At 39.7% G+C, this 25391-nt stretch overlaps 1 protein-coding gene across 1 annotated transcript in view; it reads right to left on the bottom strand.

Moving 5' to 3' along the window:
- Positions 1-1581: 1581 nt before the first annotated feature.
- The window catches only part of babam2 (BRISC and BRCA1 A complex member 2), a 77695-nt gene continuing 53885 nt past the window's right edge, over positions 1582-25391 (bottom strand). The window contains exons 8-12 of the mRNA XM_053335035.1: positions 15610-15709; positions 4615-4685; positions 4403-4485; positions 4136-4289; positions 1582-2608 (exon numbers count right to left, since the gene is read on the bottom strand). Of these exons, the coding sequence (XP_053191010.1) occupies positions 2545-2608; positions 4136-4289; positions 4403-4485; positions 4615-4685; positions 15610-15709 (472 nt within the window). The 3' untranslated portion in view covers positions 1582-2544. The remainder of the gene's footprint in view (positions 2609-4135; positions 4290-4402; positions 4486-4614; positions 4686-15609; positions 15710-25391) is intronic.

Genomic DNA, 25391 nt, shown 5'->3' with positions numbered 1-25391 from the left:
AATAATTTATTCAGTAGTGTTTTTGCCTCTATTTCTTAAGTATTATGTTTTTGCCAAACTGGTCAGGAGGTTCTTGGGATGGCAGTGTCAGTCAGTAGGTTCACCACTTTATTTAAACTGAAATACATTAGCAATTATAGGATGGATTGTCATGAAATTTCCATTGTGGCCCAGCAGATGAATTGTGTTGTGTGTGTAGGCACCACCAATCAAAATATCTTCTTTCTACTGAATGGATTCCCACCAAACTAAGTAAAGGATATTCAGGGTTCTCAGGTGACTTGAGTGATCATCTGGTCCTCTAGAAGGCATTCTTTTAATCTCTAAACATTTTTCATCACCAGACTCACTTTTGTCTTTGAGTAAAATATCTTGATGTGCTAGATTACTAAGTATATATTTATTTATTCATAGTAGTTACTATTGTTATTATTATTAAGTGTTGAAATTCTGTCCAGACAATAATGTTCTTTTCCTGTGCTTCATTTACCTCAGAAGATGTTGGGAATGACGTCACACCTGAGTTTGAAGTGTTCCAGTTTAGAAGTCAGAAAACCAGTGCTAGCCAGGTTAGCTATCGATAGCAGTACCAGTTGATAAACATGCATTTGGCTATATTTTGTGCATACAAAAAGTGTAGCAACATGTCCACTGATAGAAGTTGGACAGTGCTGTTTGTAGGACTTATTAAATGAGACACAAATAAGACAGAATTGCTAATAAACAGGATATTACTACAACTTTCACACTGTTGGCGCGCAGGGCAGCCATCTTGGATATTGAGGTCAGGACTGGTGAGGTTCTTCTGACCTTCCGACTTCTTGGGGCATTCCAGTTTAATTTTCCGATTGGGAACTCGGAACTTTCGAGTACAACTGGAATGCACCATTTGTGTTTAGCGTTATATAATGATCAAAATATTAGCATGCTAGCATCACATGGTAAACTAAGTTGGTGAACATTGTAAACAACATGGTTATGTCATTGTGAGCATGTAAGCATATTGACATGTAGCTCAAAACATTAGCAGGCAGCTCTAACTCAACTCTTAATAAAATGCTCTATTTTTGCCACCGAAATTGAAGTTAATGATGACTCGACTGTTAAAGTTCATTTTAGAGGTGCTTGAGTTAGCTGTATTGGCAGTGAAGATCAGCTTCAAAGTTTGATTATCCAATGTTCATGACTTTGCCAAAGGCTACAAGTCGTGCCATATTGCGTTTGCTCAATTCTAAACGACTCCTTCTATCTTGCTGCTTGTTGAGATTAAAGAAAGTGGATAACAGCAGCAGTATGGTACAGGTGGTGAGTAGGATTGGAGGTAGCTGGGAGCTGGAGTTGTTGTGATGTGCCCTGCTGCCGTCTATTCAAAATGCAGATCATCAATACCGCCGGGAACCAGACGCGGCGGCACACACTCGCTGTTCCTATTGCTTCTTTTTCAAATGCAAACAAAATGTTCTTAAAACTTTTCAAAGGACAACAGATGAAAAATAAAAAACTCCTGAAAATAACCAACGCAAGTTTTCCCATGATAAACACAAAAATCACATTTTTTTTATTTGATCTCACCTCAAACCACAAGTGTCCACTGACAAGGATGTTTCCAGGGTATAAAACCATGATTATTTCCTAACTCAACCATCAAACAACACTGCAGACAAAGGACAAAAACATGACACACACATCAGGGGAAACACACTTTTTTTTTTTTTACTGAATAGAAATGACAAAATAACACATTTCTCAGTAACTTACAGTACATGTGTCATGTCAGTTCTAGACTTCACATAGCTTTCAATGGTCAGAATGAACACACTGTATTCTGATCACTACGAGACAAGCTGGAGATCCTTTGAACATGAACCAAACTCGACAATCATATGTGTGACAAAGATAAACAGCTACCACAGGTGTTTTGCATTGTCCCTATAGCTCTTTGAGATGTTCAAGAGGTTAATGATTTACATATTGTTTGCATATCAACAAATACCTGCTCACAGTGAACCATTTCTGAGTGGAGTGTTGTTATCTCGACCCTTTTGTGGTTTGACCGCTTGAATCCAGGCGTCATTGGAGCGGCACGATAAAACAATACTAGCTATCGTCAGCCTGGAGGGACAGATTGTACGAGTTGTCACTTGTAGTTCTTGTCACCCAGAGAAAAAAAGTTTGGGTTTCTGCTATTTTCTTTTCCATGTAATCTCAGTGTTACTTACTTGTGTCCGCAACGCTAATTCAGTGTTTGAACTCATCTCAGAGATTCTTTTGGGAGTTTTAGCTGTACTTCCTGGACAATTCAAGTGATTTCTCAACTATAACTATAATGAAAAGTGAAGGTGTTGAATAAGAGTCAACCATCTCAAGGTAGAACTGACAGAGTCATTCTCACTGTACTAGTGGAGTACAGTACATTTCACAAATGTAAGTATGCATACTCAAGAACAGGTACACGCAAACACACACACACACACACGCTCGCATACATACATACATACTCCCACAGGCAACACTCCAGGCTTTTCTTTAAAAGCTAGAAGGGTACTAGAGTTTCCCATTGGCAAAGGCTCCCTCTTGGAACTGAGGGATGAAGCTCTTGAAGTATGCCCTGGATGAGTGAGAGAACGAGAGAGGGGGAAAGGGAGGAGGGGGAAATGAGAGAGTAGAGCAAATAAAACATCAAAATGTGACAATAATTGGGATTGAACTGCTTCAAAGCATTGAACAAATTCACTGGGTCAGTCCCAGCCCCGGCATGTATCAAGAGTGCAGATGAAAGGCAGTTTTCTGTCTACAAGTGTTCGTGCTGTTGAGGGAAAAACCAGAGACATAACTCAACTACCAGCAAAAAATCAAAGAGTAAAAAGAAAAAAAAGAAAAAAACAAACTAGAGTCCACAAGGTATGTAGCCACATATTCAAGTCTGTGTATGCAAGTGTGTGTAATTGTGTCAAGTCAGACTTAAAGCACAAAGATTTATATTTATTTTCTTCTTTCTTCCTGAAGTTAAATGAGAAAATTGATGCCACTCTCACATCTGTCTGTTTAATATGCAGATGGGGGTCAGCCACAAGTTAACTTAGCTTAGCACAAAGACCGTAAACTGGGGGAAACAGCTAGTATGGTAGCATCCAAAGGTCGGTTAATTACATCCGAAAAAATGATGATAAAAACTTTCCGGGGGAAACTTTTGACCCCTAAAAAATGTTACATGTCTTTATTTCTGCTGATATAGAAGTACATTAGAGAGGAGAATTGAAATAATGAGTTTAAACTGCAGATGAATAGTTAGTTTAGTAGTTTGGTTAGCTGGCTGGTTGCACCGCACTTGGATCCCTCTCAGCTCAAGGGAGTAATTTGTGTTCAGACTCAGAGACGAGCATTTGAAATGATTTATGTGTAATTTGTATAAATATGAGTTTTTTGTTGAAAAGCTGCTTGCCCTGCTATACACAGTTTTGTTAAAGTTTTGCTCCCTGAAACTCTTGAGTGCAAAATTATCATGACCCATAATCAAAAGCGCCACAATTATGAGAATAATACCTATTTTTAAAATGACCAGAATTTTCCTTAAAAACAACCTGTCCTGGTCAAATCCAGGAACAGATTTTAAACTGATCTGCAGATATGTTTGGCAAGAACTATACGGATACGGATAGGTAAACCAGTACAAAAAACAACCATATATAACTTACAAGTCAAATACATCATGTATTTCTGTATTTCTTTCTATAAGTCTCTGAGATCTTTCAAATATTTACAGCAGTTATTAATCTTTGCCCTGCAAAGAGCAAACACTTATTCAACACACACCATTCTCTAATGGGGCCATGCCAGTTTATGTGTATTGAGGGTGGATACAATCTGTAAAGATAACAAACAGCTTGTGTGCTGCACATTCCACACAACACAGGCCTATTCTATTAAATATAAAGCATACATTGTGTTTTTCTCATGAATTAAGTGGTATGACTTATAATAAATAGCTTTACTGGGCTTTGTGGTCTTGGGAGAAAGCATTTGACTTTGTGGAGAACTTACATTAAGTCTATGCATTAAATGGTCTAAATGGGTTTTAAACCCACACAGAACATATGGTGTAATTTCTAAATTATGCAGGTTAGGTTCTACTTACTTTGCCCTCTTGGCCATCTCATTGCCGTCCCAGCGTGGGCTGTAGGGATACGACTTCTGCACCTGAGAATAGAGCTGACCGCTGTTGGTGAAGTGGTAAACAGACTGGAAGGTGAGGGTGGGCTGGTCCCTGGGGAAGTACAGGGGGAGATCCACTACGAGAGAGCAGAGGGACACAACGAGAGAGGATCGTAAGGTAACTGTATAATGATTACAGGTAAAATCAGAGCCAAGCATGGAGAGGTGTGTTTTTTTCCTTCTTTCCTACCATGCACTAGGAAGCAAAAGTCCTTCCACATGAGTAGAAGTGTTAGTTTTGTGAATCCCTCTGCATCGTACTCCACCACTCCCCTGCAATACACACAATGATTATGTTATTCACGTGTCTGCAAGGCCTCACTAAGTCTTTTTACACAGGAGGACAGCCTTATTGTGATCATTTCAATGCAGGATGTGGTCCTTTCTTTTTAGTTAACTCACGTTCCAAAGTGGCTGAGGAACGCAGCGATGTACTCCCTCCTCTTGTGATAGCCTTGGATGACATACTGCACCTACACAGAGTGAAGTAGAAGGATTAGCAGACAGTAGAAAGACACAAAAAGTAAAACGTTGTTTGAACACTGGTAGTGGCTTAATGAGAGTGCTGCTACTTGAAAATCATATAAAGAGTGATCTATGAAGGGAAAAAACTACTGAGGATGATTTTTCTAGATATTTGTGCATTTTAGATTAAAGTAAAAAACAAATGTGCTTATACTGTACATGAATAGTAATAATAATAATAATAGTTTATTTGGATAGGGACAGTGCATATTAATGAGCATAAATGTTAGACATCTTTGTAAATATGCCGGATTATAGCAAGTTGCTAACTTGCATCCGTAGTCCATAACGAGACAGTGTAAACTGAAGTAAAGTACATATGTACGTCATACTTTTTCTTGGTAACAGCACAAAACAAGTAAAGTAATAACATAACAATCAATCAATCAATCAGTCAAACTTTATTTATTTAGCACCTTTCATACAGGTTACAGTAGGCCTGTGATGATAATTACATTATTGACTTATTGTACAATGACATAATTATCATCATCTATATATGGACTTATCGTATGATCCATGGACATGAATCATTGTTTTGACCTCAATATTTCACATTAGCAGCTAAGAGGCTATTCATGTCACATTGGCTAAGTGAGTAGTGTCCTCCATTCCTCACTGTGTACGTCCTGAGTGGAGACTACACAAGAATTAAGGTAAATAATCTGTCCCCAACCGTAATGACAGTCTGAGGTGTAGTGCCCAGTCTGTGTGTTTACTCTCCAATCCCACCCCCGCCCCCCTTGCATTATTATATTATCATCAGTGGTATAAAATGATCTTCAAATGATAATAATATTGTTTATTGCGATTACTTCTGAGACAATATATAGTCCAATAAAAGTAGATATCATAACAGGCCTACAGGATAATAAGACTGAAGTGTAGATCAAGGACAAAACAAGAGAGAATGAAACAAAAACAAAAAGACAGAAATGATAGTGTTTATGCAGTTCCAGTATAGAAAGGAGAATGATCCGAACCAGTTCCTCTCAGATCACAGAGTGAAAAGTATGAAATAAAGCAGTAGGGGATTAGTACAAGGTATCACTCATAAAAACCAGATACATTTCAGGTATTGAGACAGATTTTGGGAGAGACACATGATGTGATGTTGAAATAGTTTACTCCCTTTAAGAAAAAAGCTAACACCTGCCTGAGGAACTGATATGTTACTAGGCTGTTTTTATGAATTTTGATTATTAAAGCTATGTTGGGATGAGATGTCTCTATTGCCCAACCACAGAAATTCAGAATTGAGTTCATGAAATGTTATTATACAGTATAATTCTAATCTTAATATATTCTCTTGCAGCAGCAGCATATCTTATTTTCCAGATGATTTGAATGGAATTTTAAATGTATTTTGCTTGGTGACAGGAGAGAGGGGGTTGAGAGGTGATAAAGACTGTAAACAGTGGTGAGGGGTCTCACACCGCTGGCCCTTACAGCAACATGCATTTGCACAAATCCCCCCCCCCCCTTTAAACGAATAAGAATATTGTGTTTATTATTTTCCATCACGTCAGCTCCACTCTCCCTCTCATCCCCCTCAGCACCTGTCCTGTCTGCGTTGGTTTCAGGCTCTCTTTCTTGCCCTGGATTTAGGCCTCTTAGGCGGGTGCTTCCTCCCACTCTGTGTGCAGCCTGAGAGGGAAAAAAAAGGCTGCACATTGCTTGCAGAGAGAGAGAGAGAGAGAGCCTTTCAGAGCGAACCAACCCAGAATGTAAACAATGCCGTGGCTGGGAGAAAGATTAACAGAGGTGAACATTGTAATGGTTGCTTTCAGTTTGAAAAAAACAGACGGCTCGGAGCACAAAAGTAGTATTACATTCAATCTTTGTACAGGCGAATTTAAATGTCACACGGGTACAAAGTCTTTAGCTTTACCACCTGACAGCCAAATAAGCTGGTGTTAAAAGCTCTAACATAGAATCTGTCAAATGTAACTAGGGAAGACTGTCTGCTGCAGGTGCTGTGTTAATTTTAATACAATTTCTCCATTTGAGTTTTTTCTGAGTAATGCTTGATTAAAATGTGGTAACTATTACAGTAAATCTCATGAACAACAAGCAACCTGGTGCATCCTGTCAGGAAAGGAGCTCGTTGCCAGTCAGTCGGTGCAATCTTCCTGTTTTTCCTGTATAAATATAATTAGTTGGAACTTTAGACTTGTTGTTGACATATTAAAATAAAGCTTGTACTCATGAGAGCGGCGTGCTTTCATTGCGTGTCGACGGGTGTGATTAACGATTATCTTTTAAAGCTCAGGGCTCAGTCGGCTGTTGGAGCATCCCGGGGCAGGTGAGAAGGCCTGTGGTCAGCCATCCAGGCATGAAGGTGACCAGGTCTAATTCATCTACTGGAGAGAGACTGATCCTCAGCAGGAGACTGATGTATTAATGCACGGGGCCACGCTCAAGATTATTGGATGGAGTGAAAAAACAAACAAAGAGTGCCTCGTCTCCTCATCAAATGAAGACACTGTAAAAGTAACTTTTGAGGTGCAAAGTCACATATTGTTTAGACACTGGTTGCCATGGCAGCCTGGTGGTGCAAGGTGCAAGATTTATTCTAAAATTAAAGGCAATTTTAGAATAGCAACACTTATCAATTACATCACAATCACAATGAAGTGGTGCCATGGTAAATGGACTGTACTTATATAGCGCCCTTCTAGTCTTTGCGACCACTCAAAGCACTTTACATCACGTCATATTACCCTTTCACACACATTCATACACTGATGGCAGGGGCTACCACGCAGGGTGCCAACCTGCTCATCAGGGGAATCTAACCATTCATTCACAACGGGAGCAATTTGGGGTTAAGTGTCTTGCCCAAGGACACATCGACATGTGGACTGGAGGAGCCGGGAATCGAACCACCAATCTTCCAATTGGAGGACGACCGCTCTACCTCCTGAGCCACAGCCGCCCATGGTTTAAAAACAAACTTTGAGAGCTGCTGATCTATTAATCAAGTAAATGAGACAAGACAAGATCATTAGCATGTGTATGATTCAGCTGAGGAGATGACGGTCGATCGATCATGTTGCAGCGTGTTGTAACCGCAGCCAAAAAACACAACGTCTTCAAAGAGTTTAGGAAACAGCTCAGTCACAATCAGCTGGTGAAACGTACAAGCACTGTTGCTGATTGAAAGTTTCAAGTCTGATTATCCACAGTTATATGTTTTGCCCGCCAAGGGGTCCAATCTAGTCCACTGGATAACTTTGCAAAGTATGAAAATGACAGAAAAGTAACTTACTAACTTCTTTTTGCTGGCCATTCACAGTCCAAGGACATCCAACTTGAGATAACTGACTTGCAATGCGATTCATATTTGAAAGACATATTTTTCCTCTTTGCTTGAGTTTCATATTGTTACTGTACGAATTTAAAGTCAGAAAAATATATAAATATATACTGCGCAGTTGAACTGAAAGTAGTAGTATACCTAGAATTATTATTATAGAGTATTATGCAATGTTTTTTCTGGTTTGGCCTACTTGAGATCAAATTGGGTTGAATGTTGCTTTATTAGAAGTTAATTTAAGATGAATTCATTTTAGTTTTGTAGTGTTTACTATAACCATGCTAGAGGAAGACAATCCACTTTCTATGTAAAGGTTGAGTAAAATATATCTTTAAAATAGTAGGGGGAAAAAAATCTAACAGCAGTCATAAATTTGCAAAAAGATATTGGAAAGGAGAGCAGTTCTAGAGCTTAAATATCTGCTGTTAAAGTTTAAATAAACAGTCACTCTGCCTGGAGTATTGCAGTATTACATCCTTTGTAATACAGAGACTTGTTTATGAGTTCAATTAAGCTGCTTCCAAGAGTTGTTTCCTGTTTGTCATCTACACCAATGTAGTAAAAGTGATTGAGGTTGAGTTGAGGACAGGATATATGATGAATAAAGCTGGAGACAGTATTTCCAGTATTACCCACTGCTGCTGTTGCATGGTCGTGATTACTCATCAACTGTGTATGAATGACGACGGGGTTTTTTGTGTGTGTGTGTGAGGAAAGTAGTAATCTCTGATACACAGTGTTATGTATTTGTGTGTGTGTGTGTGTGTGTGTGTGTGTGTGTGTGTGTGTGTGTGTGTGTGTGTGTGACGGGTCTCATCTCAGCAAGAGCTCTTAAACACAGCCGTGTATTGTGACTCAGCCTCCTGTTCAATTATGTTTACATGGGACAGCGGAGGCGGCAATTGAGCTTTTCTCAAAAGCTGCAAGGTCACATACTCTATAAGCTGTTTGTTTAGTTACGCTGCATGCGTGTGTCCAAATGTTGTGTGTGTGTGTGTTCGTGTTTCAAGGGAACTGTGGATCACTGAACTTTCACACCCATGCCGAGAAAAAGATTTCCCGCCCCCGTCGTCGTCACACTGTTTCAAGCAGCCGAGCGCTCCCATTGGCCGCCTGGAGCTCCGACTGATGCAAGACAGGTGATCTTGCTCTGCAGGTATTCAAAACGTGCCTGCACCCATCGCTACCTCGCCCGCATCCATTTATTGTGTTTGTGTGTGTGTGTGTGTGTGTGTGTGTGTGTGTGAGGGGAGTGTGATGCAATAACGCCGGAAGTGCTTCCTGCTGTGTGATTAAGAAATCTCTCCTCTCTCTTGCTGTGTGTGTGTGTGTGTGTGTGTTTCTGTCACATACACAGTCACATCACCTCCAGCTTCTATATCATAAAGGGCGACTGATCTGATATCTGACTGCGAATTTATCTGAGAAATCAATGCTTTTTTTTTGGGTTATGATATGATAAGATCTGCATACAGTATGTGTCGAAATCCAAATACTAAAACTAAAAAATTGCAGTGGGGAAAAAAAAGAATAATCAGAGAGAAGGAGAGAAAGTATCTGACATCGCTGTCTACTTGATGGCATTTATGAATAATTAAAATACAGTCTTCGTTACGGCGTGTCACTACACGTTGATGAAAGGTGGAAGTGCACACAGTATGCTTCTAATTGGATGTCAGCCACAGTGGAGAAGTCATATGAAATTGTGATTTGTCTGTTTTCTTCATATTTTCTCTTCTCAGCTTCAACCTGAAGCACAATCCACTCACACGCACTGTCACTCTTTCCTTTACATATAGAGAAGGAGTGACTGTATAGCGATCACATTAGCAGAAACAATCTGTTGTCTGCCCCTGTGAAAGCATGACAGAGAAAGCAGGGATGCTTATGATCAGCAACAGATTAAATAAGCTTATGGTAAATGAAGCTGAAGTTATAGAGTCTAAAAACACTAAGTTTAAATTTGGGTACGATGCACTGGCCTCTACAGACTGAGAGATACAGATCTGCTGAACACCTGACCGCACCCACCAATCACAGCTGGTCCTGGTCAGGTGTGATCTGCTCTAGTTATGATCACACCCAGCTTTGATGTAGTGTGGTACCAGTACAAGCAGGATTAATACACTGGGTGGAGTTACTCTTAAAACCAAGCCAAACCAATTTCCCAATCGACAAAGTTGATTGAGAAATCGAGTCAAACTGGACTGACTTCTTAGATTGTAATATACTAAAATACTGTGCCAGTTATTTAAAAAAAACTGAAAGGTAAAAGTGGAGTTTCAGTTATGAAACAGATGCAGAGAGTACCGATTCCAGCTAGCAGGAGATCAGCAGCACTTTCAGTATGTCTTTAGTGTGCAGCTCAGAATGCAAATGTGCTGATTTAATAAAGATGAATTGAGGTGAAATCAATTAAAAAGGGAGCTTTAGAAGCTTGTAGAAGTTTGGTTTTGGTGATGTTTCCTCACTGTGTACGTCCTGAGTGGTGACTGCAGAAGAATTAAAAGGTAAATAACTCGGTCCCCAACCATAATGACAGTCTGAGGTGTAGTGCCCAATCTCTAATCCTCAACCCCACCCTCACTGCATTATTATATTATCATTATATCAGTGGTATAAAATGGTCTTCAAATGACAATAATATCGTTTATCGCGATTATTTCTGAGACAATATGTCGTCCAATAAAAGTAGATATCATAACTACTTTACAGTTGATTAGCAAGCTGATAAGACTGTATAAGTGTAGATCAAGGACAAAACAAGAAAGAATGAAACAAAACAACCCAAAAGACAGAAATGATGGTGTTTATGTAGTTACAGTATAGCCTCATGAAATATATGAAATATGATGATATATGAAAGGAGAATGATCCGAATCAGTTCCACTCAGACTACAGAGAGAAATAGTAGGAAAATAAAGCAGTAGGGGATTAGTACCAGGTATCACTCATAAAAGTAAGATACATTTGAGGTATTGGAACAGATTTTGGGAGAGAAAAATGGCAATGGCGCACCAGTAAAGGAAAGAAACTGGTTTAATGATGTGATGTTAAAATGTCTTACTCCCTTTCAATACACAACTCTGATTTAAACAGTAGTCACATTTGCGTTAAGACTGCAGCAGCACAAGGTGCACGGAGGGACATCAAATACACATCCTGTTTGCCTGATTAAGATCACTGCAGTATATTTCTAATGCAAGTATCTCCTGTGCTCAAAGGAAAATCGATTTTGTGCACTAACAGTAAACACTGTGAATGAACAGATTTTATGTTGAGGAGATTATTCTCATGCCAGAGGAGTCAATAAATCATTATTCCCCTCACAGTCTGGAAAAAAAGAATAAATAGCCTTGTACAACCACCGGCCGTCTATTTCCTGATATTTTCTTTAACGTTCATTCATGGCAACTACATAAATGAATAGCCAACAAAAGGATACAGGAAGTGAGCAACTGAGGATCCAACAAGATTTATTAAGTTGCTTTGGACATAATAAACTAGGCATCAGAATCCTCTATCTAATAAATGATAAAATTGATGAGAAAAGTATGATTCACTAGAAGAGAAGAGGCCAGTGTCCTTCAGGCTGACAATATTAAGGCTTCAACAGCAAATAGGTTATAAAAACCCATCAAGTGATGAAGCCTGTGAGAGGACATACTGTAAAACGCTTTTCTTTCTTGATTCTATTAAACTGCATCTCACCACTGTTTGCCAGCAATGATACAGCATTCCTCTCATGCAACAGGTGCTTAAGAGGAACATTAATGTAAGTTATTATGTCTGAGTGACTTCTGAAGAATCTTTTGGACATATTTTTGGCCAAAAGTGGTGAGAAACGAATCTTTTATACTTCACAATGTTGCGGTTGGTGTTAATGAGTGCGACGCCACATCAGTAATTGCGGCTCATTTACTCGGTGATCGCAGTGCAGAAAAAAAAAGTAAAGAAAATCATCTTCCTCCTCAAACATAAACAGACTGGTTATATAGAAAAGCAGCGACCAGACGATCATTATGATTGTGTTTGTTGATGGTGCTTTTCCTCCTACTGTCTACTTTGCATAGTATGTGTGAAAAATGCAATGAGGGATGCCAGCAATGAGAACACATATATACATACCAGCTGTAAATCTAAATGCTGGGAATGGATGGATGGTTACACAGAGAATATATCAGGATACAGACTCCAATTTAATAGCAAGTGTAAATTGGTGTAAATGTAATAACAGTGGTGGTGTTGTAACTAAAAAGCAGTGACCTAGATCACACAAGATAAAGAGAAACCTGAGTAACAGTATGATTGGTTGAAGCAGACACTTGACATACTTTGATTAGTAATTACTCCCAGCCTTTCTCTTTTAGGCCAATTTCTTAACTGTCTGTTACTTTGACACATTCAAAGCGACTAATTCCTTGTCTCGTTGATCACATGTACGTAACACACGTGAAGGTGAGCGCTCAGAACCCCTCAGGGCCTATCAGCTTTTTGAAGCCGATTTCCATGAGTCATTGTTTCAGTGATGCCATCGGCTAAGCACATCATGGTCACAGTCACAGCTGAGGTATGTGGCAGTATCAGCCGTGTGTCTATATAATCACAGCATCTGGAATAAGTGGGAGGAAATTAGCGATGGTGTTAAAAGAACAAAATGACTGCACAGCCTGTCCTCAGAAACATCACAAGGATCTTTTTGTGTTGATGATTGAAAGATGTCGGATTCTTCTCAACCATTCTTTGACCTCAATCTTACAACCAATATCAGATATATACAGAAGCCTTTATGTCTTTGCTCTGTCTTCCTTTCACTCGCCATCTCTGCTTGCTTTCTCTTGCTTAACAGTAGTGCGCCTGCATCCTGTCTGCTACTGAATAACTCTAAGAACCCTTGTTAAATAGTAGTTACTCCTGCCTGTGTCCATTTTTCTTTCAGCACCTTTATGCTTGACAATCTGAAGGCCACAACAACTGACAAGTAATGTTTGAAGTCTAAGAAATAGGTACAAAAAATGTTTTCTTACAAAAATGTTGGCTCAGTTCACACACAACCTCAACAATTAGCTATAATCATGTGGACGTCACTCAAAATGTGTTGTAAAAGGTTGTTTTGATGGAAATGGTGGTAATAGTTATGAGTCACTGTACACCAGTATCACAGTTAGGAAGTTCTGTAGCTACAGCTGTAGCAAAATCTAAACTGCTTTAGCTGATTAGCAAGTTTGCTATCTGGCTAGCTTAGCTAACATTTTTATGTACACTCTTCTCCCTGGAAGCTACTTTAATAGCACATTCATCATTAGGGCTCAAAAAATAAAGGTTGAACAAAAAATAACTAATATATATATTGTTTGAATTCATTTGAATGCAACCCAAGTAGCTTAACCAGTGTTTACATGCAGTTCATTTGCTTTGCCACACTGTTGTGACAAGCTAAATGGCTAACCTGGTTATAGACCTGTGAATCACCTCAACACATCTACAGAACAAATGGTAATTCCAGTGATTTGGTGACTTCGAATTTGTTGTCATGAATATCCATTCACAGCTAGCTAGTTTCCTTCATTTTCCATTAAAAGAGTACTCAACTGACTTGGTGTTGCAATCCCACACCTATGTTTCCAGGTTCATAGTTTAAAGTTTAAAAAAAGGGATGTCTTTTTTGTTCCTTCCTCTTGGTGCCTACATTACCCACAGTGCAACTGACCCAATTCACTTGTCTATACAGATTTGAGTGTGTTATGCTAATAACGGCTAATGTAAACTGGAGCTGCTAGCCTCCAACAGAGATGAGGAGCAGACTATGGAGGTCTGCTAACCTCAAAAATGTAGTCTCCAACTCCACCTGTTGCTTTGTCAGATTTCAAACAGCTCCTTCTTGAGCCGCACAAGGCTTAATACAACTGTTTTCACATACGGTTTACAGCATTACTCTCAAAAACCTGGAAACATAATTTTATGCTTCAAATATGTGGAGTTCACCTTTAATCCAGAAAACCATTGTCTACTTTGCAGAGAGGGCATCAGTGAGTACAATAGATCAGCATGATAGCGTGTAACTCACTGCACTTACACACTGAAAATGTGCAATCTGAACAGATCATTTTACTTCAACTATGCAACTATTTTCCCAGGTTCAAAGGACAGTTTCAATTTTAAATTCAAAGTTACAACAGCAACAACATACTATGATATATACTGTAGGAACTATTGAACTGCTGTTTTACATACTCCTTTATGTCTGTTGTGTTGGCTGTGCTTCTTACAGTGCTTTCAGGGGAGCAAGATATTTGTTGCAGTATTGATTTGCAACACACCTTTGTTAAAAAGCACAATCAGAATCCCCTCAAGATCTTTTTTTGTGCATTTTTAAAATGCTTTCAAATTCAGCAGCAGCAGCAGCTGGCCAGCATGGTTACACTTTGCATACTGTGCGAAACCAAAGGTCCTGGGTGATGTGGGTTAAAGGCTGTGCATGTTTTGTACTATGCACTTAGTAATTAGTACTTCCTTTCTTAAAGAGGGATGGTGACATTCTGAGCAACACTCCTCTTTCCTCCTGTCACTCTGCTTTTATCTGCTGTTGACTCTGCTTTTCAAGCATAGGCTGTGGCTTCCAATGACTCTATTTAGTGAGGTGGAGGGAGCAGCTCTAACACTGCTGGATTTTAACAACCACAGGCATCAGGCATGGAGGTCAGTCAGGGACAAAAGTATTCCAGACACACCGAGTACGCTGGTTAGAGTCCAGGTGTATATGGAGATATGGGGGGGGGGGGTTATCTGTGTGCATTATGTGTATGCGTGTGTGTGGGTGGGTGGGGGGATGGGCATCTCCCTTGAGGGAAAATGGCATTACATCGTGTCTACACTGCATATCTACCTGTCAACCTGCAGAGGCCAAGGAGCGCTCAGACAGCCTATGGAGGTTGGCCAGTACGCCCCCATCGATGCAGATGACAGACACACGTGCATGAATGAACATTAACACACACACATACACACACAGCTTCAGCACTGACGAAAGTGGACACATACTTTGCTGCACTATGGCTTAGGCCGTATTCAGACCAAATGAGGCGGTGCAGCATACCGCTGCAGGGTTGAGCGGAGGTGTGTGGGGGTGTGGGCGTGTTTGTGCTCTGGAATTTAACCACTGTGAAACAATCAGAAAGTAACGTTTTATTGATCTGATTCACCGGCTTTCTTGCTACCACCGCTCTCTCTCTTCATTCACTCTCTAGCTCTCTTGACCACAGCTGCTCTCCCTCGCTGGCTGGTGCTCTGAACTCTTTCTCTCTTTTTCTCTCATCTTTTTAAAAAATGAGTCAGGAAGCCAACAGTGTGGCCTAACTTTACTTTCAACACTTAAGAAGTAAAACATCTTGCCATCAATTAAAATATCTGAAAACTAAGGGTTATAACAATAAAGAACCCAATGTGAGAATATTTCTGTGTGATGAAGACACCAACATTTATACAACACACAAAGCACATTTAACCACACTACTGTTTGTAAAAGTAAAGTGACTTATAGCAAACACTTTTACCTTGTTGGTGAGTAACTGGCACACTTGGGGGACATAGTCAATTAGGCACCCTCCACTGGGGAATGCTGGGATATGAAGTGCAGAGGAGCCTCCCAGAGCACTGTTAGAGAAAGAAAAGAAGAGAAAAAGTCAACAGCTAGCCAGTAAATAGATCTATGTAGATTACACAGATCTGCTCATGGTCTGGAATAATAATACTGTCACATTCTTTCTGCCACAGCAACAGTGTTTAGGACCATTTGCATCTTTGTACGACCACCTGACTTTATGGAAATGAATATAAGCGACTAAGCAGAAACAAACCCCACACTGAGCACATTAGTTCGCTGCCATCTACTGAATGAAGTTGTGGAATTAAAAAATAAAGACGTGACTCAAGCCCGTGGAATCCTCTTCATTCTCCTTCACTGGTTCATTTATTCTTTTGACGTCCTCCTGATTCAATCCTGCAGCACAGCTCCATTAGTGATTAGTGCATGCTTGTTTAATCAGGAAATCTGCTGTTGCAGCTCCCCTATGACTAACCAACCAAAGTAGTCACTCCCTTATTTTTTTCTCATCTGGGGCAAAATAAGGGGGAATACCCTGAGGACAGGTTAAAGGTCTTAAGGAGACGCTTATTGGCTTTTAATGCTCATTTTAAAACACATATAGAGGGAGTCGCTTCCGCTGTTTTCTATTTTCATCTTGTTCTTGATTATAAGCCAGACAGGCACAGGACATTTAGAAATGCTGTGATATCATTTTTAAAAGCAATGGCAAAGTGGACTGGACTGCCATTCACCAGGCTAAGCATGCGTGGAATGATGCATATAAATAGTATACATAATGTAACATGATGTCAAATGTCAAAGATCGCATATGTTGAGATGCAGCCCTCGGGTCATGTTCTTGAGTTGATCAGAAAGTCTGTGATGTGAAAACAATAATTATGTATCTGAAAGGTGAAACAACAGTAGTGAGTCACAGACCACAGCCATGATCCCACCAATTCCATAACATCATCACTCCATGGTCAGGAAGACATAGCGGTTCTTCCCACAGTGTGTGAAAATATTTTCCACATTTCTAAAGGCAGAGAGACAACGGCAAACCATGAAATCCTGAGAATTGCACAATGCTGAAAATTCCAAAGAAGAGTTGTGGGAGTTTATGGGAGGAAGGTGGAACACAGCATCATCCACTCCACCTTAATGTCATGACCCAATATCACAAATATTTATGGGAAAACGATGTCTTAACAGAGGTCAACACATGGTCAACAATGACTGGACTCATAATCCTTACTGTACAAGCACTTGGCCTATGAGATGTGTTGTAAGTGTTGTAGAAAACAACTGGTTTCTGATCAGCTGTTGTGTAATGACAGCATGAATTTACGGAACTTTGTTGAAGATAAGAATCACACCCATGGTTCTTCCACAGAGATTAAAATATGTAAAGCTTTTACTCCAAAACACTGGTCTAAGTTTAGTCTTTTTTGGAATTGATGCTCAACTGAATATTAATAAGGTCTTATTCACAGAGAAGCCATGCAAACTGTCATGAAACCATTTTCTTTGTCAAAATCCTTTTCAATGAGGAGAGCAGCCTTTGAAAATGAAAATCTAAATGATGCCCATCTATCCACCCACAGATCTAAGAATAGCTCTGTATCATTCAGATGGAAATGCGGACAGAGGCACAAAATAGATGGTGGTGTGTTCGTCACTCATTTATGTCAATGGCAGGCATGTGAACAAATGTGATGCATTTTGGATTTTAATGGTTTGCTTTTGAAACACTCAATTGAGTGTTTGAGAGACTACTCTGACACTGGCCATTTATGCTGCCATTAAACAATTATTTGAGGTTTTGCAACTTTTAAGACTTGATTGTTGGAGATGTTGTAAAGCTGTGGTTACCAACTGGTAACATCCTCAGGGTCCAAACGTTTGCTTATACATTAGCATCATGTTGCACCAGCTAGTTGTAAATCCATTAAGTTTGTGGGTAAAATCTGTCTGAAGTTCTTAGTTACACATGATTTAATCAATATGTAGAAAAGGCAGAAAAGAAGATAGAAAATGTCTCATCTAGACTTTAATAATGTGTACATCGGTTGCTAGGACACATCTGTAGTGCTGTCTGATAAGAAACAATCACATATGTAAAAAGTAGGTCAGTGTAACCTCATGAGCTGTAAGGTAACTTCCAAAAGTAACAGCTTTAGCGGTCAAACTGAAAAATAATGTGTGAATATGGATATGACTTATTACTATATTCCTATACGCATACCTGGATGAATATGTGTGTTTTAGTTTTAGTCATATTCATGCCATTTACACTGAGAATTTATCATTATTTACATTTAATGCAGTTATCCTAAGCTAACCAACCTTACTGTTAATTGAATTATTGTCATAATGTTTGGTACATTTGTGTTTTTCCAAGAAATATGATGTGAAGTTTCAGGTCAGATAGATCAACCATATTCTGTATTGCTTCATTTACTCTTCTATCTAACCAGGTCAGATTGTAGCAAGTTAACTTTAGTTTTGTCACTTGGTTCATTCAGCGAGCTAACGCCACAGATCCACCTGGCAGTTGGTAGATGTACATATTTAATAATAACTCATCTATACGTTAGATCTCATTTGTGTGCTACAATCATTTTAATTTAATGATGGGTAAATCTCCACTAATAACTTTCATTACTAGGCTAAATTTGAATTACAAACAGTTGCTGCAACTGCCCTAAGTCCACACACAGGAGACAATGCTAACCTATGAGCTAACCTCAACTGTGATTCATTAAACAAAAGCTATAACAACATAGGCTACATTTGGGGCTTAAAACTCAATAATATAAAAAGAATTGCAATTAGGGCTTACAACCAACATTTAAAATAACACTAAAATCATTGTAATAGCAGGCACTGTTCCAGGTTTAGTCAGGCTACTAAAACATTTTACAACATGTCTGTTCTGATAAAAGTCTGATAAAAAAAAGTCTGATAAAAACATACCAAAACAACAAGACAATTAAACAGCTACACTACTAGTTTTTACTTTCAGTTTGAGTAGAAAAAGGTTGAATGTATTTGATTTCATTATTGTTTAGCCTCTTCTGAAACAAGCTAGCAGCTCCTCTCGTCAAATGTCGTACAAACACTAAATGTTACCAGTTACTTCTAAACATTTAAGATGCATAGTCCTGAAATCTCCCACATTTCAAAGACAGTTTTTCCATATGAAGCTGACACATTTGCGATCCACTAAGAATGGACTCATACAGCTAGAATCTAAAAGATGACTGAAACTAAACTTTTCTCTAAAACAGGCACAACCACCTGAGCAGAAAAATGCTGACTGTAGAATCCATTTCTTGAACATGAGTCAGTCATGTTTTACTGTGGGAGGCTGCATGAACTGCACTTAGGTGCCAAACCTGAGAGTCAAATGTTTGACAAGCAACACTTTATCTCGAGGTCAAGCTGAGAGTAAGATTTACCCTAGGCAGCAAGTTTCAACTCTGCACCACATATTTGAGCAGGTCAGGGTAAGATATCCTGACTTTTAGCTTATATTATGGGTCAAGCACAAAAAACAATGAATCCTTCATTTCCCATGATACAACCAATAGAATCTTTTTGTTAGATGCTGGTAAATAACCTCTTTTAAATCTCATATCCTTGTGTTGTTACAAAGGCTTTCTGCATATTTAGAGTCTAATGTCTAACGAATCAGTTTTGGGATGATTGCTGGGACTATAAAAGATTTGATAATAAGAATCATCTATCTATTAACATGCCAGTATTATCAGACTTGAAATATAAGCTTTAAAAAGAGCCTCCTGTGGGTGGGCTCTGAATCTAGACATAATGGTGTTTTACTTTCTGAGTGGCACCCTGAAGAGTCCCCCCATTCTGTCTCCACTGGTGACACCGCTCTCAACACTACCCACACACACTGGAGTCATCATGCAGACTTGCTGCCTAAAGCAACCCCTCTGAGCAATGCAACCTACTGTACTGTATGACATATTTACAGTAGACAGTGTATATGCACACATGCAAACAAACATGCACACACTCATGCTGTACAGTGACAGGGCTGCCTGTGACTTCATCAACCAGAGAGATTATCCTTCTGTGACTCAGGTGGATGGTGACGAAGCTTGGTTTGTTTGTTTATGCGTGGTTTTTTGTCTGTGTGTGATATAGAAAGGGAGAGTGAGAGAAAGGGTGTGTATGACAGTGCAGTGACAGCGTAATAGCAGATAAAGGCTCAATTGGAAGGAGGGCAGACATGATTCATTACCAAAGTGAAAGATAAGGCCCAAGAAGGGCTGCTTGGAGATTCAAATGTAGTTTCAAAGCAGCAACATTTCCATTTTGATTGCCTTCTTCATTTCCTAAAAGCCTGGAGGGCCCTCAAAGGCCCACATATGACTCTGCCTGTTGACTGTTTGGACTAAATAATGTCCTATTCCTTTGTGACTGGACAAGATGCCCTTAGCCTATGACAATAGGAGTAAGTAACCTTTCTGTTGATGAGGTGACCATCCTGGCATAACTTACTCAGATTCTCTATTCATCATCCACGTGGATAAAACCAGATTAATAAGAGCCTGAGGCCACAGCTATTACACTCTCTCACTAGTATATTATAAGGTTAGGCAACAGGGTGACATTCTATTGTCCATTGTCACCCCTTCAACTGAAGGTAGCTCAAGTATTTTACTGCAGGGTTGGAGCTTGTGGTAAAATCAGCACAGCCCGTCTGCCTGTATGTCAGAGATATCACTGGAATACTAATCATTTAAATAGAATGTCTGAACTTATGTGATTTCTCTTCAACAGGTGAGTTGTTTAATGCAATGTAGGGTACCATTGAACAACTGGTGATGTATAACTCTGCTTCTAGAGGTGAACTATTTGCTTCACATTTGACTGCAGATGAAGCAGAAATGTAAAAGATGGAAATATACTCTACAATAGCAGGGGAACTCTAAACTGTGGGACTTACAGTTTCTTGATAATTCCTTGTCCCCAAAGTTAAAGTCATCAGTGATGAAGGGCAAAAAGTGAACTCAGGTCCTATAGTGATCATGTGATAATTAATCCTGGCACACACCACAATGTGCACCACAAAAAAAGAACCATAATGCTTTTTTATTCAAGGCCCACTCAGCTCAGCTTACAGTGTGAGAGTGATGGAGGGCAACCATAAACACACAGAACCTGCCAGAGTCAGAGGGGTTTTGGTTATTTCAGATGACAGATTTCTGTATTTGTATTTTCTCTGTTTGGAAAAAGTGTCACATTTAGCAACATTTGAATCAGAACCTGATGACAGTTGTTGGGTTGCTAGCTGATGTTGCCAGGCCACTATCAATCACATCTGTATGTGTGTGTGTGTAACACTGAGCAGTTGCTGCTGCAGACTTTGAAGCTGATGTTCCACCATTACTGATTTTCTCCACTGATCTGTCTGCTCCCTGCTTGTTAAGAGGTGTATTTTTCAGAAAACTCAAGCATTGTTTCCCATTGCGTTCCCTTTGCTGCGGTTACTGCGGTTGCCATGGTCACACGGCGAGAGTCTTAAAAACTTGAGCCATCATGGACTCCAACAGCGGTAGCTAAGAGCTGAGTGTGACGGTTATCCTACTTCCTCTTGTCATCGCTAACCTTGGCGTTTAAACTCAAACAATACCTGAGAGTGTTTCAGTCCAAGGATATTTAAATAGTAAAATGTGATACAATACTTTCAGTATTTCCCTATCTCTCTCACACACACAAACACATCTAATATAATACAATTGAGAGTGGAAATGTGTGTTCAGAAATATATTAATGATATCTCTGATGCACAGTTATGGATATGCTTTTACTTGTATGTAGTCTTTTTGATCCTTTCTCACTTTTCACAGCAATTTAAATGTTTCCTTATTTCCCTTCATATATTTATTTATTATTCTCATCTTCTTCTGACTGTCTCTCATTTTTATGCATTCAATATGTACAATGGGACTCCCTCCCTTGTACTGCTTTGCAATATTTTGGGCACTGCTACATAAATAAGTATTACTTATTATCAATATATACAGTTTTATTTATAGATGTACATGAACTAATTATTAGCAGCCAATAAACTGTCTTTAGATAACTTTAGATTGAGATATATGACATATATTTTTGTCTTTACAACAACATTTTAATTAACAGAAGTGATCAGATGTAGTGATGTCTTGACTACTTTGAAAATATCTAGCAAAAAGAACACAATATATACTAGCTACAGACATTTGGTTACATACTGAGGAAACCTTGTTGCCAATAACAAAGCATCTTAAAACTCACTACACACAGTTATAGAAAAAAAAACATAATGCAGAAGTCTTCAAGGAGACAAGAAGGAGGAAGAAGTGGCGGAGTGCTTTGAGCCGCTGAGAGAAGTGTCTGCGCTGACGTTTCAGACTGTCGAGTGGGTTTTTGCCTGGGTTAGCGGTGAATTTATTTTATCAGACTGACGATTTCTGAGAGTGACAAGATGTTCACAAAACCTTGAAAAATATCTGATCGAAATGCAAAGATTTTCAAAGGCTATAAAACACCTCTACAGACCCTGGAGAAGGGACACACACAAACTGTACACCCACACAGGCACATGCACACACATACTCACACATACTCGCACACATCAGTAACCAGGCGAGCACGCACGTACACGTACACGTACACGTACACACACACACACACACACACACACACACACACACACACACACACACACACACACACACACACACACACACACACACACACACACACACACAGATGCACCTAAAGGCAAATGCAGATACACAAACATTAGTGCACTGCAGCCTAAAACTGTCTCTCTGTGTTGATTTTTCTGGGCTCCTAAATCTGGTTTGGGGGCAGAGACGGTGCCCACTCGATTCTTTTATGCAATGCAGCAGGTTTTCTGGGGGAAGGAGAGATGTATCCAACTCATCTCATGGGCACAGTACAATCAGGTAAACGAGAAGTGAAAGTGAAAATGAAAAGAGCGATGAGTCTGGTTATAAAACAGTTGTGGGGAGACGCACAAAAGCAATCAGGTAAGAATAAAAAAAAAGCATTGGGCAGATGTGAGGGTCGTCTTGATATATGTAGAGACAAGTTTAACACTGAAATGCTGTGAGATTCTTACAGGCTGCGATGTTATACAGATAAGTAACAGCTCTGCATTAAAACAATTACTACTCTGAAGAAGAGCATGTAGCTTGAAACGTCACTCACCTGGTCATCCCATTAAACCTGCATTTGAAAAGAGAGCTACTTTCTTCTTTTTCTTTGATACTTTAGTTAGTAGTGAGACATGAAATCCAGGAAGTTTGAGGAATGGATCTGTAACTCTCAAAGGTTATCAGCAGGCCCACATGGAATCTGCGCCCACAGAATTCCAATGACACTTCCACAGATTTCCACAGATTTCCACAGATTTCCCACCAACTGAGATTCTGTTTGTAAAATTCATGTGTAATCCTGTGTCCCTCTGTCAATTGCTTATCTCTTATTGTACGCTGTGCAATCGTTCAAAATGTTTGCTCAAAATGTACTCAGGGGCCTTTACAAAAGTTCACCCAGTCAAATGTGACTTTGTGTAAGTGGCTGGCCACACTGGACATGTAGCTTAACTATTTGTGAGTCGTAGTATCTAACAGAGCAATATGAGGAGAGACAGGAAGAGATATGTGTTTTGATATCAGTGGCAAAAACCTTGTTTTCATTCTCAGAACAATGTAGCACTAAAAAAAACAATCTTTTGTTATCTTAAGTAAATATTATCTATCACATTCTATCCATCTATTCTGCAGATTGTCATTATGGATCACTGCTGAAAACTGTTTGGGTCTGCTTATCAGCTAACAAACGTTGCACACTAGTTTATAATATATTGAACTCAGTGACACAATTTTAAAACTTTGGAAAGAATCTAGTTATTTTGCAAATGTGTTGCAAAAATTGTGAAGCTGACAGTAGAAATACTGCATTCAAATGACAAAGATATCTACAAGGAGTGTGTCCATGGACAGTGACTTCAACTCAGAGGAGACGCATACAGGCAAGTTTTGAGCAGACATGCTTTTTTTTTTTTTTTAATACACAGCATTAATACATGGGGTTCCTCTGAAAAAAGCAGTGACCGGTTTTCGTGCCATCTGGAGAACAGTGCCTTCCATGTATAGTAAACAGGTCAGTAAAATGATGAAAACAGTGTTGCCTAAAGCCACAGAGCATACTTCATCTACGTTAGCTCTGCCGAAATTGTTTGATGTTAAAAAAAAAACTCCACGGGGACGGATACGTTTGATGTGTGTCGTCTGAAAACATCAGTCCGATCTGATAGCTGCTCATATATTTAATTAGACTGGTTTCTTCTTGCGCTGTGATATTAGAATCCTCGGCAGAACCACAAACCTGATATTATGGTCTGAAGAAATGACAACAAATTCTATCCAAAGACGCCTCCGAAAGCTAAGGCATTCTCTAAATGTCTCCATCTATTTAATACCTAACGTCTTGTTTAAACGAGTGGGGAGGAAAAACCGTATGATCTCCAACAGTGAAACTCAGATGATCATCATGCTTTTCACAATACATTTACTTCTAGGCGCCCTGTAAAACATTATATAACACACGAACACTGAATCTTAAGCAGGTGAATCTCTAAGCCTACACAATTACAGGAGTTTTGACTCCTCATAATCAATAATTTCTACAGAAAAAGCAGCACATACGGCTGTACAGTCCCATCAAAGAGAGGAGCCGATGCATCTGTCTACATACACTGTACATTATTGGTAAAAATGTGGGTGTCTGTCGGGGTATTTCAACATCTTTTTTTTCTGCCCCCCCTTTGCCGCTCTGTAAGGCAGAAAGCATTACAGCGATGGTCTGTTTGAAGACAGAGGAAGAAAAAGCAACAGAGAGAGCAAGAAAGAGAGAGGGAGAGGGAATAGAAATAGAGGTATAACACTGTAGCTCAGGGGGGCTTACGAGTTCTCGTTCGGAGCTCTTAGATCCGAGCCCCTGCTGAAGGAGCGTAAAAGTGAGATATCAAACAACTCAGGAGTGATGGGAGAGAAGAGTAGAGAGGTGAAGGAAAGAGAAGAGGAGAGAGAGAGAGAGAGGGAAAAGCTTTCCTCTCCCGTGTGTTGTGTGTGTGTTTTTTTTTCTTTCTCTCTCTCTCTCTCTCTCCTCTTCCTCGCTGCGTTTCATTGGAGCGAGGGACGACCTTGCTGGGTAGAGCACAGCGCTTCTTTCTCTTTTAAGTCCCACTCACTCTCTCGGTTCCCTTTGAGGATCAGCCAGAGGGATCAGCAGAGGAGAGGGAGTGATAGAAAAACGGAGAAAGACGGAGAGAGAAGAGACAGGCGGCAGACATGTGAAAAACAGGAGGGGAAGAGGAGGGTGGATGGGGGTGGGAGGGGAGGGGGGGGTGGTTGGAGAGATAAGACCGAGGAGACAAGAGTTAAAAACTGGAAAAAGTGAATTAAAAAAAAACAAAAAAAAAAGTGAGCTGGCAGGAGAGCAGGGAAGGGCATAAGGAAAGGCGAGGGGAGGAAAGGATGAGTGTGGAGGATGAATGGACGGTCAACAGAATGATGGACAAATTACAGGAAGGAGACAGAAAGAACCCAAAAACATTTGAACGCTCAATAGATGTAGCAGATAGGAGTGAAACTGCGCTGCTAAAAACAAATCTGAGCTGCTAGATTCACCATTTCATGA

This window comes from Scomber japonicus, chromosome 16 (genome assembly GCF_027409825.1).
Source record: "Scomber japonicus isolate fScoJap1 chromosome 16, fScoJap1.pri, whole genome shotgun sequence".
Taxonomy (NCBI): domain Eukaryota; kingdom Metazoa; phylum Chordata; class Actinopteri; order Scombriformes; family Scombridae; genus Scomber; species Scomber japonicus.
The sequence above is the reverse complement of the archived record's forward strand: the minus strand, read 5'-3'. Positions and strand labels throughout refer to the sequence as shown.